The 13,244-nt window shown below is 50.0% G+C and overlaps 1 protein-coding gene and 1 non-coding gene across 22 annotated transcripts in view; both read left to right on the top strand.

Moving 5' to 3' along the window:
• FANCC (FA complementation group C) overlaps nt 1-3,098 on the top strand; it is a 343,951-nt gene extending 340,853 nt beyond the window's left edge. For 15 of the 21 annotated variants that reach the window (XM_024995472.2, XM_059888957.1, XM_059888956.1 and 12 more), the window contains one exon: nt 1,605-3,098. In XM_024995472.2, coding sequence (XP_024851240.1) covers nt 1,605-1,769 — 165 coding nt within the window. In that variant the 3' untranslated portion in view covers nt 1,770-3,098. The remainder of the gene's footprint in view (nt 1-1,604) is intronic. The other 6 variants (NM_001434836.1, NM_001434840.1, NM_001434838.1 and 3 more) reach the window with 1 other exon arrangement.
• LOC112447903 (U6 spliceosomal RNA) lies at nt 118-224 on the top strand. The gene has a single exon (XR_003036174.1). It is a non-coding gene; the product is annotated as a U6 spliceosomal RNA (small nuclear RNA).
• Nucleotides 3,099-13,244: the final 10,146 nt, after the last annotated feature.

Genomic DNA, 13,244 nt, shown 5'->3' with positions numbered 1-13,244 from the left:
GGACCAGGGCAGCTGGTCGTCCTACCAGAAGGGCCCAGCGTGCACACGGGGAAGGAGCCTGGCCTTGGGCTGCTCAGGCGACTTAAACATTTGACTCACACAGCAAACGCATGCGTGGTGCTCACTTTGGCAGCTCACAGCCTAAAGTCTGAAGGAGACAGACGTGATTAGCATGGCCCCTGGGCAAGGATGCCATGTCGATTTGTGAAGCGTTCTATATTTAAAAGAAACAAAAAGCATAGATTACTCTCAAAAACAGAGGTTCTTATATACTTCTGTCTGAAAAAGCACAGTAAATTCTTCACACAGATAGATTGTGAGATTCTCCCCCTTTTTGTTGAACCGAACTCTTAGGAAAATGGCACTTAAGGGCACCAACAACTAAGGCTGTATTCAGCAGGAACGACCGTTCCCGTGTTTCCTGCTTCCCGTAAGAGTCAAGCGTTAAAACCTTTGTTGCTGTTGCTTAGTTGCTAAGTCGTGTCTGACTCGTTGCGACCCCATGGTCACATACAGCATGCCAGGCTTCTGTCCACTCTCTCTCGGAGTTTGCTCAAATTCATGTCCATTAGTCGGTGATGCTGTCTAACCATCTTATCCTCTGCCACCCCTTCTCCTTTTGCCTTCAGTATTTCCCAGCATCAAGGTCTTTTCCAATGAGTCTGCTGTTTGCACCAAAATATTGGAGCTTCAGCATCAGTCATTCCAATGAATATTTTGGGTTGATTTCCTTTACTGTTGACTGGTTTAGTCTCCTTGCAGTCTAACAGTCTTCTCCAGCACCACAATTCAGAAGCATCAGTTCTTTAGTGCTCAGCCTTCTTTATGGTCCAACTCATACATCCATACATGTCTACTGGAAAAACCATAGCTTTGATTATACAGACTTTCTGTCAGCAGAGTGAAGTCTCTTCTTCTGAATATGCTAAGTTTGTCATAACTTTCCTCCCAAGGAACAAGCATCTTTGAATTTCATGGTTGCGGTCACCGTCTGCAGTTATTTTGGAGCCCAAGAAAATAAAATCTGTTACTGCTTCCACTTTTTCCCCTATTATTTGCCATGAAGTGATGGGATTGGATGCTATGATCTTAGCGTTTTAACTGTTGAGCTTCAACAAGGCTGTGATCCATGAAGGGGGTCAAAATCTTAGGTGCCTATTAACAGACAAGTGGGCCAGCGAGCCCAAGAATGCCGTTTGTAAAGCTGTCTGTGTGAGAACAGGTGGCACTCTCTTTTCAGCATTTTCCAGTTCTCATATTAGAGTGAGCCTTTTGTAGAAAGTCAAGCATAGTACGCTCATTTGCCTCTGTTTCTCACAGCAAATAACCCCAGCAAAGCTGTGACAGGTGTTCCAAGAAATAAAGCATTTGTCTGTAGCTGTTGTGTGTCTGAGCTTTAGGAAATGACTCTGCTCACGAGTTGGCCAAGGTTTGAGAATGGTCTTGCTTTGCTCATCACCTTGAAAACAAACAATAGACCTTTGGAGCTGATAGGAATGCAGCTGCCTCTGGGAGACAGGATGGTTATGGTTGGTCCACTGGATGAAGAGACGAGTCTGTCTGCAAAGTGTTTTAATTTGTCTTCTTTTCTGTCCTCATTCCAGATGGCTCAGACAGATGCGATAATGAACGAGATTATTGGCTTCCTGGACTATACTTTGTACAGATGGGATCATCTTTGCGTGGAAGCCCATAGGTCGAGAAAACTGGCCAGAGAACTCCTCACAGAGCTGCGAGAGCAAGCCTTGCCTGGGCAAGTTAACCAATGACTCCACACGATGAAATGATGGGGCCACTTCTTAACAGCCACAAGTTTGTAGAGTGTGTTCCCTCTTCGCATTGTAAAAATGAGCCGTAAACATCTGGCAAGATCTGGTAGTACATGTTTTACAAAAAATGTCAGGTGAGATTTACTCACTAATGACAGGATTGTGGCTTCAGCAGCCCCTGTGCCTGCTCAGCCCACATGTCGATTAGAGAACCGCTAAAGAAAAGCCTAGATGGGAAAGAGATTTCCATTTCCTTTTTTCCCCATATCAAACCAAGACACACGACTATTATTTGGATGTTTCAAACTCTTTGGAACAAGAAGTTGGTCATGCACCATTGATCATTTTAGAAAATACTGTAGCCTTTTTCCACTTTTTTAAGAAGTCTGGTAATTGTTACCAGTGTCTCATCTTATCCACCAGGATGCTCTCTTGCTTTCCTAAGACGTCCTTCATCAGGGTAGTGTGGGTCCCTCGAGTTTCCCTCCCGTGGCCCCTGAGCAGAGCCCACCAAGCCCAGCAACAAGTGGTGGTGACGGGAGCAACACGTCTTAGCAGTGAAGTGACGCACGCTCTGGGGTCTTTTGCTTTACATCGCTAAGCACCGGTGGTTCCTGAGAGAGCTCGTGTTACCTCAAAGGTGGCTGACAGGGTAGGGTCAGGCTGTGTTCTGGAAGCATTGGAAGAGATTATATGTCAGCGTCTTGTTAACTAAAATGGGGGTTGGAAATTTCTAATAAAGAATTGGAACCTCAACAATATTTATTTCACATCAGTTAAAGACATTTTTCCCTTTTAGGTTTATGCTTTGGCTTTTTTGTGTATTATCTGTTGAGTGAGTCAGGACTTTTATGTCCACTTGGATTTATGTATTAGTCATCTCTGAATCTGCCTTATTCTTGGCGTCTGTTTGAGGATGAGTAAAGTTTTGTTGTATTAGACATTAAGCTTTTAGAGGAATTACTTGTTTTGGTATATGGACCCACCTGAAGGTCTGGAAAATTCCAAGACCTTTTGACCTGAGCCTTCCATCTGAGAAATGCTACAGTATGAAAGGTATGCTGTTAAAATGCTCTTATCACAAGTGCCATCATCACGCGCTTCCCTTAGAGTGAGGGTGCCTCTCCTCTGTGGATTCTTGCCGGGGAAGCTGTGACCAACTTCAGTGGACATGGAAGAAAGGCTCAGCTCAGTGGTAGTGAGTCCCCCCTACACCGAGTGGCTACCGGGAACCAGCCCTCCTGGGGGGGTGGGGTATGCTTCCACGTGGACATCCATTCACACTGTATTTCACAGCAAATAATAAAAACAGGACAGTTATCTATCTCAGATTGTTTAATCTGCATTTCTGGAAATTGCCTTCCTGACCTTACTTCAGTCTGTCTGTAGTATTTCCTAAGTCCTTTACAAAGCCTCTAAGTTCTCCTAAGCTTTGGACTTAGATCAAAGAAGACAGAGCCCAAAACTGTAGGGAAAAAAATGTATTAAACGGCCACCCTTAATACAGAGGTGATGTTACTCATCAGGACTTCATGGTGTTTGTAGAGTTTGCCAGCTTTCTAAAATCTATAATTTGGTTTATCATGTGTCAGTCTAAGTAAAAGTCACATGGCCCCTAACTTTGTATTAAGTATTACTATTTTTCTCAGAAAAAAAATTTTCTCTACTCCCCAATTATGGAAGCTTCAGGTTTCTCAAAACCTAGATAGGTCTGCCCCTAGAAAAGACCAATTATAATTTATCTCTAGGCCTAGGAAACTTGCCACTGGATATCTCAGAACTGCTGAGGAGAGTGGGTATAGGGTAGGCGAGTCAGCAGCAGCTGCTGAAACAAAACGAGATGCGTCGTAATACAGACCCTTTTTTCCCTGTAAGCCGTACTTAAATATTCCCACCGAGTGTAAGCTGAATTGATGTACGCATTGTGCCCCCCCTCAGTTTCTGAAGCGTGAACGCATCTGACAGCGCACAGCCCACCCTCCTGCTCACTCTGGTGTTTCAGACTCACAGCCCTCTCGCTCCAGCCTCCCCGGCTCCCTGGGCCTTGGGAAGGAGGGACCCCACCTGCGGCTCCACTCATCCTCAGAGCACATCCCCATGGCTCTCTCAGGATCTGGCTGCCCCCAGTTTTACCTCAAACAGCTTGCATTGGGCTCTCTGGACAATCACCCTGCTTCCTGACGTGGGGTACTTGGGGGCTCCTGTCATATCCAGGAGGCACCTGAGACCGCAGGGGGCATGTGGGGACGAGCTGCTGCCCGGGCGGCCCTGGATGCCAGTTCCATCTTCTATACCCGGCCCCCTTCTCACTGCTGGGACAAGGGCACCAGACAGGATGAGAGGGGACAGCAGAAAGCCACGTCCGTCGAGGCAGAGAAGTGAAGAACAGGGAATGGAAGAGGATCCGGACCTGGGCAGTGGGCAGAAATTCAAGGCAAATTGATACCGAGCCTGTCCCTGTTACCCAGAGGGGCCTAGTGTTCACACAGTAAGCGCAAACCTGAGGAATGTTCTACCTTATTCAACAAGGGATCCAAACTGTGCTCTCCAGGGAGGAAGACAATAAACTTGACTGTGCCACGGTCCTTGCCTTTCTCTTCCTCTGCCGGCCCATCACCACCCCACCCACAGCCAGTGGTGCTGGTGATGATTTCCTTCCTCTGCCTGACACTGGGTTTGACATGGATTTTGTATATTTTGTCAAACAATCCTGTTATTAATCATCACCAAACCATCTCATTCCTAAAGAACCAAATTTAAGGCAAAATAAATATGTGTGTCTCAGAGCCTTCTTCTAAGATCCAGGCCCACAGTTTGTTTATAGCGTGGGGCCAGATCATATCCCTCGTACACAGACTGATAATAACAAAGGAAGGTTGTAACGTGGGACTTCCTTTTCCCCCAATCCTTGATATAATTGTGCTAGCCAACCGTACTTGGTGTCTGGGGTAGGAAACTTGTATGCTTGGATACTGAGTTTCATACTTCGTAGATCTTCTATAGAAGCAGAAAGTCTCTTAAATCAGTGTTGAAAATCTCAACCTCTGGTTTTTCTCACAATGTGATGAATCCATGTGCATCAAGTTAGGATTCTTGTTGCAAGCAACAGACACAATGTTGAAAGCAAAAGGGAATTGATCCAGAGAGTACTTAAAAGCCCACAGAGGACTTCCCTGGTGGTCTAGTGGTTGAGAGTCCACTGGCCAATGCAGGGGACACGAGTTCGATCCCTGGTCTGGGAGGATTCCACATGCTTCAGGGCAACAGAGCCCACAAGCTACAACCACTGAGCTCGCGGCCCGCAGCTGCTGAAGCCCAAGTGCCCTAGAGCCTGTGCTTGGCAACGAGAAGCCACCGCAGTGAGAAGCCCACGCAGCAAGACTTAGAGAGTAGACCCTGCTACCCATAACTAGAGAAACCCACATACAGCAACCATGACCCAGCCAAAAAAAAAAAAAAAAGCCCACAGAACTGTCAAGCAGAGAGGGCTTAGCTCTAGGCAGCCAGCAGCAGTGCCCAAAACCCAGGTTCAGAGTGGCCAGGTGAGGAAATTCCTGCTGTTGCCACTGAATTCTGCAATTCAGGACCCTTGTATTAACAGCTTGTCCTGCAAGCTCTGCTGCCTTCAGTAGGGAGACAGGCCCCTGCACTGCACTCTTTGAAGGGCTGGCCAGAGTCCCAGCTGCTGCGCCTGCCTAGAGAAGCCCAGGCCCCCACATGCTCTTAGGCTGTAAGAGGAGCTGGGAAGGTGTCCAGCTGGTTTCACTTCTGTGACATTGGTTGCCACCCACCGCATCCCCCTTAGATAGGAGGGGGTCAGAACCTGGGCAGCTAAAGAGAAGGACACATGTCCACACACCCTGTCTACTCTTCTAGAGCATCGCGGAAGGATGAGTGCCATGAAACAGCCTAACACTAGAGAAGATGGAGGAGGGCCCTTGGCAGAAAGCTGGTTTGCAGGCATCTGAGGCGGGGGTCATCAGTGCGGCGCCATTAACCCTGGGGCCCCAGCAAGGCTCTGCAGTGGGGGCTTCGTCCCACCCTCTCTGAACTAGGTGCCAGCCCAGAGATGACAACTGAAACTTGGTCCACACGTTGCCAAATTGAGAACCACTGCTCTAACTGGGAGTTCTTTCCTTCTGGAAAGACATCCTGGATAGAAACACAATAACTGCCTTAGAGATATAAATTAGACTTAATAGAATCCTAATAGGAGAACTAGGTGTCCTGACTCCAAAATTCTTATGGAAAAATAAAATTTTTAAGAAAAGCCAAGAAATGGGACTTCCCTGGTGGTCCAGTGGTTAAGACTTCACCTTCCAATGCAGGGGGTGTTGGTTCAATCCCTGGCTGGGGAGCTAGGATCCCACATGCCTCTCGGCCAAAAAAAAAAAAAAACAAAGTACAGTCAAGAGAATCCTGAAAGTGAAGTGTTATATGCAGTATAATGACAAGCATGCATGTTGGCATATGTTCTTAAAGCCTGAGTCACTGCAACAGGTTGGTGAGACCCGAGAGAGGGACCCCGTGGGGACTGTCCCTGTCAGGGTCACAGGTGCCCTCCCCAGGGCTCCAGCCAGCTCTTCTCAGGCCTCCTACACCAGTCTGGGTAGCACCTGACCCACTGAGTCTCTCTCCTCCCTGACAGCTTCCCTTGGCCAGTGGAACATTCCAGGGCCTTCCTCTGTCTGAGGGGGCTGGGCCCTGCCCATCCCCTGACCTCTACTCTGCAGGCACCCTGGACTCCATCCTTAGGTCTCCACCCCGTGGCCCCTCTGCTGGCCTTTCACAAGCCACCTCTGTGCAGAGGGGCTACACCCTCTCCGGACCACAGACCTGAATACCCACGGCCCAACAGCTATTTCCACTGGGCGGTCAGCAACAATGTCAGACTAAAATGGGCTGATTCCACCAGCCCACCCTGCACCAAAACCACAGTCTCCTCAAGTCAGTCGATGGTGGCTCCAACTTTCCAGGGACTCAGGCCCAATTCTGTAAGCATTCTGCCCTCCCCTCCTCTCACCCCCATGTCTGCGTCACAAGGACGTCCCTATATCTGACCGCTCCTTGCTCCTTGTCCTCTGAGACACCAACATCGCCTACTCTCCCTGCTCCCACCCTCACCCACCTGCAGAGTTTCAGTGATCCTTTCCAACTGCCTTCACATCACACTCAGAGCATGATAAAACCCAACATTCTTAAAACAGCATTCAGGGCCCTACACAGGATGGACCCCAGGTAATCTCATATACTTGACCGTCTCCAATACAAGGGCCTGGAATAGTGGCAGGTATACCATGGGTACCTGACAAATATTTGTTGAATTAGTCTAAGGATTTATGATCCGCTGGATCAAAGAAAAAGCAAGAGAATTCCAAAAACACATCTACTTCTGCTTCATTGACTGTGCTAAAGCCTTTGACTGTGTGGATCACAACAAAGTGTGGAAAATTCTTAGAGAGATGGGAGTACTAGACCACCTTACCTGTCTCCTGAGAAACCTGTATGCAGGACAAGAAGCAAGAGTTAGAACCAGACGTGAAACAACGGACTGCTTCAAAACTGGGAAAGGAGTACGTCAAGGCTGTATATTGTCACCCTGCTTATTTAACTTCAGTGCAGAGTACATCATGTGAAATGCTGGGCTGGATGACTCACAAGTTAGAATCAAGATTGCCAGGAGAAATATCAACAACCTCAGATATGCAGATGATAGCATCCAAATGGCAGAAAGCAAAGAGGAACTAAAGAGCCTCTTGATGAGAGTGAAAGAGGAGAGTGAAAAAGCTGGCTTAAAACTCAGCATTCAAAAAACTAAGATCATGGCATCCCATCCCATCACTTTATGGCAAACAGAAGGGGAAGCAATGGAAACAGTGGCAGATTTTCTCTCTTTGGGCTCTAAAATCACTGCAGACGGTGACTGCAGCCATGAACTTAAAAGATGCTTGGTTCTTGGAAGGAAAGTTATTCCACTCATATGAGGTACCTAGAATAGTCAAATTTGGAGAGAAAGAAAACAGAACAGTGGGTGCCATGGGCTGTGGGGACAGAACGGAAGGTTATTGTTTCATGGGTGAGTCTCACTTTGGGGTGATAAAAAAGTTCTGGAGGTGGATGGATGGTGATGGGCACACAAGGACATGAACGTCTCTAATGCCACTGAAATGTACATTTGAAAATGGCTAAAATGATAAATTTCACATATATGTTACTGCAGTAAAACATTAAATAAAAAATTTTAAATTATATATCCTTTTATCTAGTAACAAAAAAGCCAGTTCTTCAGAGCTGCCTCCCCTCCACTTCAGGTTGCGTGGACCCACCGTGAGCAAGTCCAGAAATTATCCCACAGATGCACGGCTGCCTGTGTATATGCGGAATGCCTAGGGCACTGGAAACAACTCACAGCTTCCTTGGTAGAGGGCTGGTTAAATAAAAACAACCTTCAAAGCGTAGCACATGACTTTACAGTTGATGCCGGGCCCTGTTATCAGGGCTTTATGTAAATTAATTCATGTAATTCTCACGACCACCTAACAATATTGTCCATGGCTTATAGATAAGGAAACCGAAGTCCAAACGACTACACAGGTGACATCGAGCAGGGCTGGGATCTGAATAAACGGACCTAAGGAGACGACTCAGCCATATGATATTCAGATGTCACAGCCGTGGAAAGATCCGTGTACACTCTTCTCCACACATGCATACGCCGGGGGTCTGCACGTGCGCTGCGGGAGTGCCTGCTCCGGCTCGGCCATCACTCTGCTCACAGTGGTGGCCTTGGAGGAGGAGCTGGTCAAGAGGTGGAACGGCGCTCGCTCTTTGTTTACATACTGTTTATATTTGCACATCTGATGTATGCAAAAAGAATTTACAATCATCAATATGTAAAGGAACGTTCGTTCTAAGAGAAGCTCACTGTTAAATGATGCTGCAAAGGGAAGCGGGCCTCCATGCCCACTTGTAACTCAGAGAGGAGACTCCTGCTCTGGCGCCCCTGCTCACCCACCAGCTCGGTGTCATCTTCACAGCTTATTTACAAATAAAGAGTTTTCTAGAAAGAGGTACCCTGACCTAGAGGGAAGGTGGCCTGAGGGCCGGGGCCTTGGTCCCCCCAGTTGGGGCAGTTTGTGGGCCGTGACTTCAACTTCCTTGATGTCAATCTGTCCATCTGCCCAGCTTCTGTGATCACTAATAACCACTCTCGTGCTCTACAAAATGCCTCCTCAGCCCCCAGCTGCGATGAAGCCACAATTTCTGCAGTTCTCTCTTCCCTGACATAATCACATTTAGTAAAGCAGCTAAAAATCATCAAACTACAGTTCCTTTCCTTTATGTCTTTGCTTTATAACTCAACATAAATACACCCTTGTGCCTGTACCATCCCATGGGCGAACACTAAAATTGGCTCCTATCTAAATTGCTGATTTATCCCCATAATTCACATTTTCTTGAGCCTCCCTCCTTAGGCGGAACTGATGTCTAAGTCCCAGGAGACGTAAATCTTGCAGTGAGAACATGAAAACCTGAGGCATCACTCCTGCCTTTCCAATCTAACCAAGTGTCCTCGCCGGTCTTAAGAAAAATATTTCCACTCCCAAGGTTTGTCCTGCCAGACCTCATGTGACAAGGGCGGCCTATTATCGTGGAAACGAACTTTCTGAACTTGAGACTCCAAGCAGTGTGGTCGGGCAGGCGGTTTCAGCACCTCCCACCCCACCCCACAGGCAAGAACACCTGTGCTGGGCCTGCAGTGGTGGAAGCACTGCCAAAGGCTCGGGCTGGAGGAAGTTACAGGCAGGAGGAGTACAAAAAAGGCTTAAGAAAACAGAAACCACGGTGTGGACCCGATCCCTTCTGCTTCCCAGACAAAGCCACAGAGGAGCTGTTTGGAAAGTGGCGCGAGGCTCCCCTGCAGGGCGGAGCTTTGTCCTCCAAGGTGGGCATCCCACGAGGGAGCCCTGGCCACCCCATCAGCTGCCCAGAAAAGGCCGGGGGGCTAGGCAGTGCTACTGGAGGCTGAGGACAGTCCCTGGAGCAGTTCGCCCAATTCAGTCCTTGGGGCTGAGAAATCAAACCCCTGAAACTTATTTTATCTCAAATGACACTTTGAAGGGACCAGATTAGTTTTATGGGAGCGGTCTGGAGAGGAGGAAAACGTGCAGTCTGAGAGGCCTTTATCTGCATTTTTGCACTCTGACTCGTATTCCCAAACACGCACACGCAGACAGACAGACAAGCATGGGGTTCCGGTACCAGCCGCCTTTCTCAGGCCCAACCCCCACAAGCAGGCTTTTTGGCTGATCCTTCCGCCAGGGTCAGGTCTGTTCTGCTCTGATGCTCCAATGCCAGGGTGCCTGGATGCCCACCCATCATCCAGGCAGAACACTAGTCCTGGGAACCACTGGGAACATCTGTAGTTTTATGGTAACTTCCTTCCGCCCCTAGGCTTAGCTGATAGCCTCCTCCCTCTTTTTTTCACACCCTCCAGTCATTGGACTGGAACAGAAATACCTCATTAGCCGATCAATCTCCCAGACAGCACCAAAGAGTGGGAAAAGATCTATAAAACCTCACCCATGAATAGCCCCAGCCAGCTTTTCCTCCCTTCCACCTTGTAAACTCCCAGGGCCCAGCCAGGGAGGGCGAGGTCATTGTCCCCGGGATAGTGGCCTAGGGGCTTGAGTGCTCGCCTCATTGAGCTTGGCCTCTGGGCACTGCCCTGGGAGGTCCAGGCAGCCCTTTAAACCCCCAGGCGTCTCCTCATCTTGGGCTGAGGAGGCTCCAGGTGGTCAGGCTTGGGCTCAGCACTGTCCTGGCACCTTGTATGGTATCTTTGCCACGGCTGGGCCCTGCACAGAGGGCCCCCCACCTTCACCTCTCTCTGCACCCCAAGGTGGTCCAGTCCAAGGTGCCCTGGGGAGAGGATGCTGCTGCAAGGTACCAGCTAACACGTGTTACCTGCTGGCAAAGTGCCAGAGGAAGCATTCCTCCCCGCAACCCTCAACTTCTTGGGAATGGGGTGTGGTGAGCTTTCCACCCGAGGGAAGGCGCAGGCTTGGGACACCCAGGGTTCTGTTTGGCAGGAGCTGCTGGGACACCATGCTCCTTGCAGGGCGGGTTGGCCTCGCTGAAGTTCTGGGCAGATCCCTTCTCACACGCCTCATCCTCCCACCCAGCTGGCTACATCTATAGAATGAGGTGGCTGGCCTGGAGCATAAGGCTCTAACAAAAACAGCTCTTTGTGAGGAGCCACTCAGCTTCTGCCTTCCAGCTGTCCAGGGGGTTACCGCTGCCCTTGTTGAAGCCGGCTGTAGCCGGGGCAATCTGGTGCGAGCAGACCGCCCTGCGGAGCAGCCTCGCTGCCTCGACGGCACTGCCCAGGGCTCTGCCGAGTGCCTGTGGGGTCAGGCCAGTTGCAGAAACCTTTTAGAAGTCTTCTCTCCACAGAAAGTGATGCGTTATGGTTAGGGACAAGGTTTGCTATTTCTGGTCACTGCCCTTGGGGCACCAGGTTCTGCCTAATGTAACATTTCTATACTTCGTTTGGGATGGAGACTATTATTGCCATGTTTTGATGTGGAATTCCAATCAAAATAAGTGCTTTGAAACTCTAATACTAAAATAGAGCCCAAAAGGGAGACCTGAACCTCTTCTCTTGACTTCTTCCCTGTCTCCCCTCCCACCTCTGGGTTCTGCATGGGTCCCACTGGAGCCCCCAGTCCTGTGTCCAGGCGCAGTGGTGGCGAAGAGGCCAAGTGGGTGGCCAGGGAAGGCAAGGGGCTCTCCAGGCCAGCCAGGGGGTGACAGCCAGGTCTGGGCCAGGGTGCAGTCCCTCATGTGGGGCCCCGAAGATCAGGTCAGCATGTGGGAAGCTGAGGCAAGGGCTTGGATCCTGTGCTGGGTCGGGGGAGCACCTCCATTTCAGGATAGTCACTTGGCAATGAACCACTTAACTTGCTCAGAGAACAAGACCACCTCTCCTCACTGGTTTAACCAGCTCTTGAACCAGCTGTCACCTCAGCATGGAGGGCAACGTTAACGGGGCAAGCAGTCCAGTCCAGACTCCACTGCTGAGAAGTCCACAGCCGACCTACACCACCTGCAGAAGGGCCTAGGGTTCCCTTGCTTCCCCAGACCAGGGCATTGACGAAGCCTCCTGCTGGGTGTCCCCCTCTGGTTGGAGGTGTCACCTGGACTGGTGACCATGCAGGTTCCTAGTGGCTCATTTCCTCATCTCAGCTGCAGGGAAGAGCTCATTCCATCCTGTCTGCTCACCCTGGGAACGTGATTGGAAACATGGATGCTGGAAACATACCGTTCTGGGGTAGCAAAGATCAGAAACTGCCGCTAAGTAAGAGCGACTCCCAGGCGGGAGAATCCTGGGGACTTGCCCACGGGAACATAACTGTAGCAGATTCCAGTTTAGTGCTCACCTGGCCCCACGCAGGCCCATCCCGACAGCAAACTTGCTTCCTATGGCAAGTTTGACTGAAATGTCTTCTCTTGACTGAATGAGAAAACTGGGTGTCCCTTAAGATTTATCACCAAAGGGACAATCTACATCCTGAGACGAACTGTGGGGAGAGCCCCGAGCCAGGGGGTGGTGGTGGTGGTTTAGTCGCTCAGTCGTGTCCGACTCTTCACAACCCCATGGACTGCAGCACACCAGCCTTCCGTCTTTCACTATCTCCCAGTTTGCTTGAACTCAAGTCCATTGAGTCAACAATGCTATCTAACCATTTCATCCTCTGTCGTCCCCTTCTCCTCCTGCCTTCTATCTTCCCTGCATCAGGGTCTTTCTAATGAGTTGGCTTTTCGCATCAGGGGACCAAAGTATTGGAGCTTCGGCTTCAGGGTGAAGCCAGGTGGCTGTACATTCAAATCCCACCTGTCACTCTTGAGATCTTGGGGAATCCCACTGTGCAGGCCTGGCCCACAGGAGGACTCGGGAAGGGCAGTAGGCTCCCAAACCCTTGTCTCCCCGAGACCACCACCTTTTGTGCCTGGGGCTCCTGGGTCCTCTGTGAATACTCACACCTGGACAGAGGCATCCCTCCCAAGGGGCTCGGGTCCTGCTGATAAAGCAGCCTCGGTCCTAGGACCTGCCCCTTACCACAGGGAACTATTTTCACAACATGAACCATGTAAGAATGCAGTGTTAGTTCCACAACCTGTTTCCTGAGTGGTGGCCACCCTGGAGCCCAGCAGTCCCAGCCAGGCTCTGGCCTCTCGGGAGGTGTGGGGGGAACTTGGGACAACCACCCCAGGAGCTCAGAAGACGGGAACACCAGTGCGGCTGGAGGGCCCCCACCGCCAAAGGCCCGTGCCCATAGGTGCAAAGGCAAACGACCCACAGGCATGGCCGGCAAGGCTGTCGCTCGGCACGGGTCTGAGGGCCCCTCCTGCTGGCCACACCTGTGCTCAGACCCGGGCCAGGGCAGTGGACCAGGGCAAGGGCACCTGTGG

The sequence above is a fragment of the Bos taurus genome, chromosome 8 (genome assembly GCF_002263795.3).
Source record: "Bos taurus isolate L1 Dominette 01449 registration number 42190680 breed Hereford chromosome 8, ARS-UCD2.0, whole genome shotgun sequence".
In the NCBI taxonomy this organism is placed as follows: Eukaryota; Metazoa; Chordata; class Mammalia; order Artiodactyla; family Bovidae; genus Bos; species Bos taurus.
This window is presented reverse-complemented; position numbering and strand designations above follow the sequence as displayed.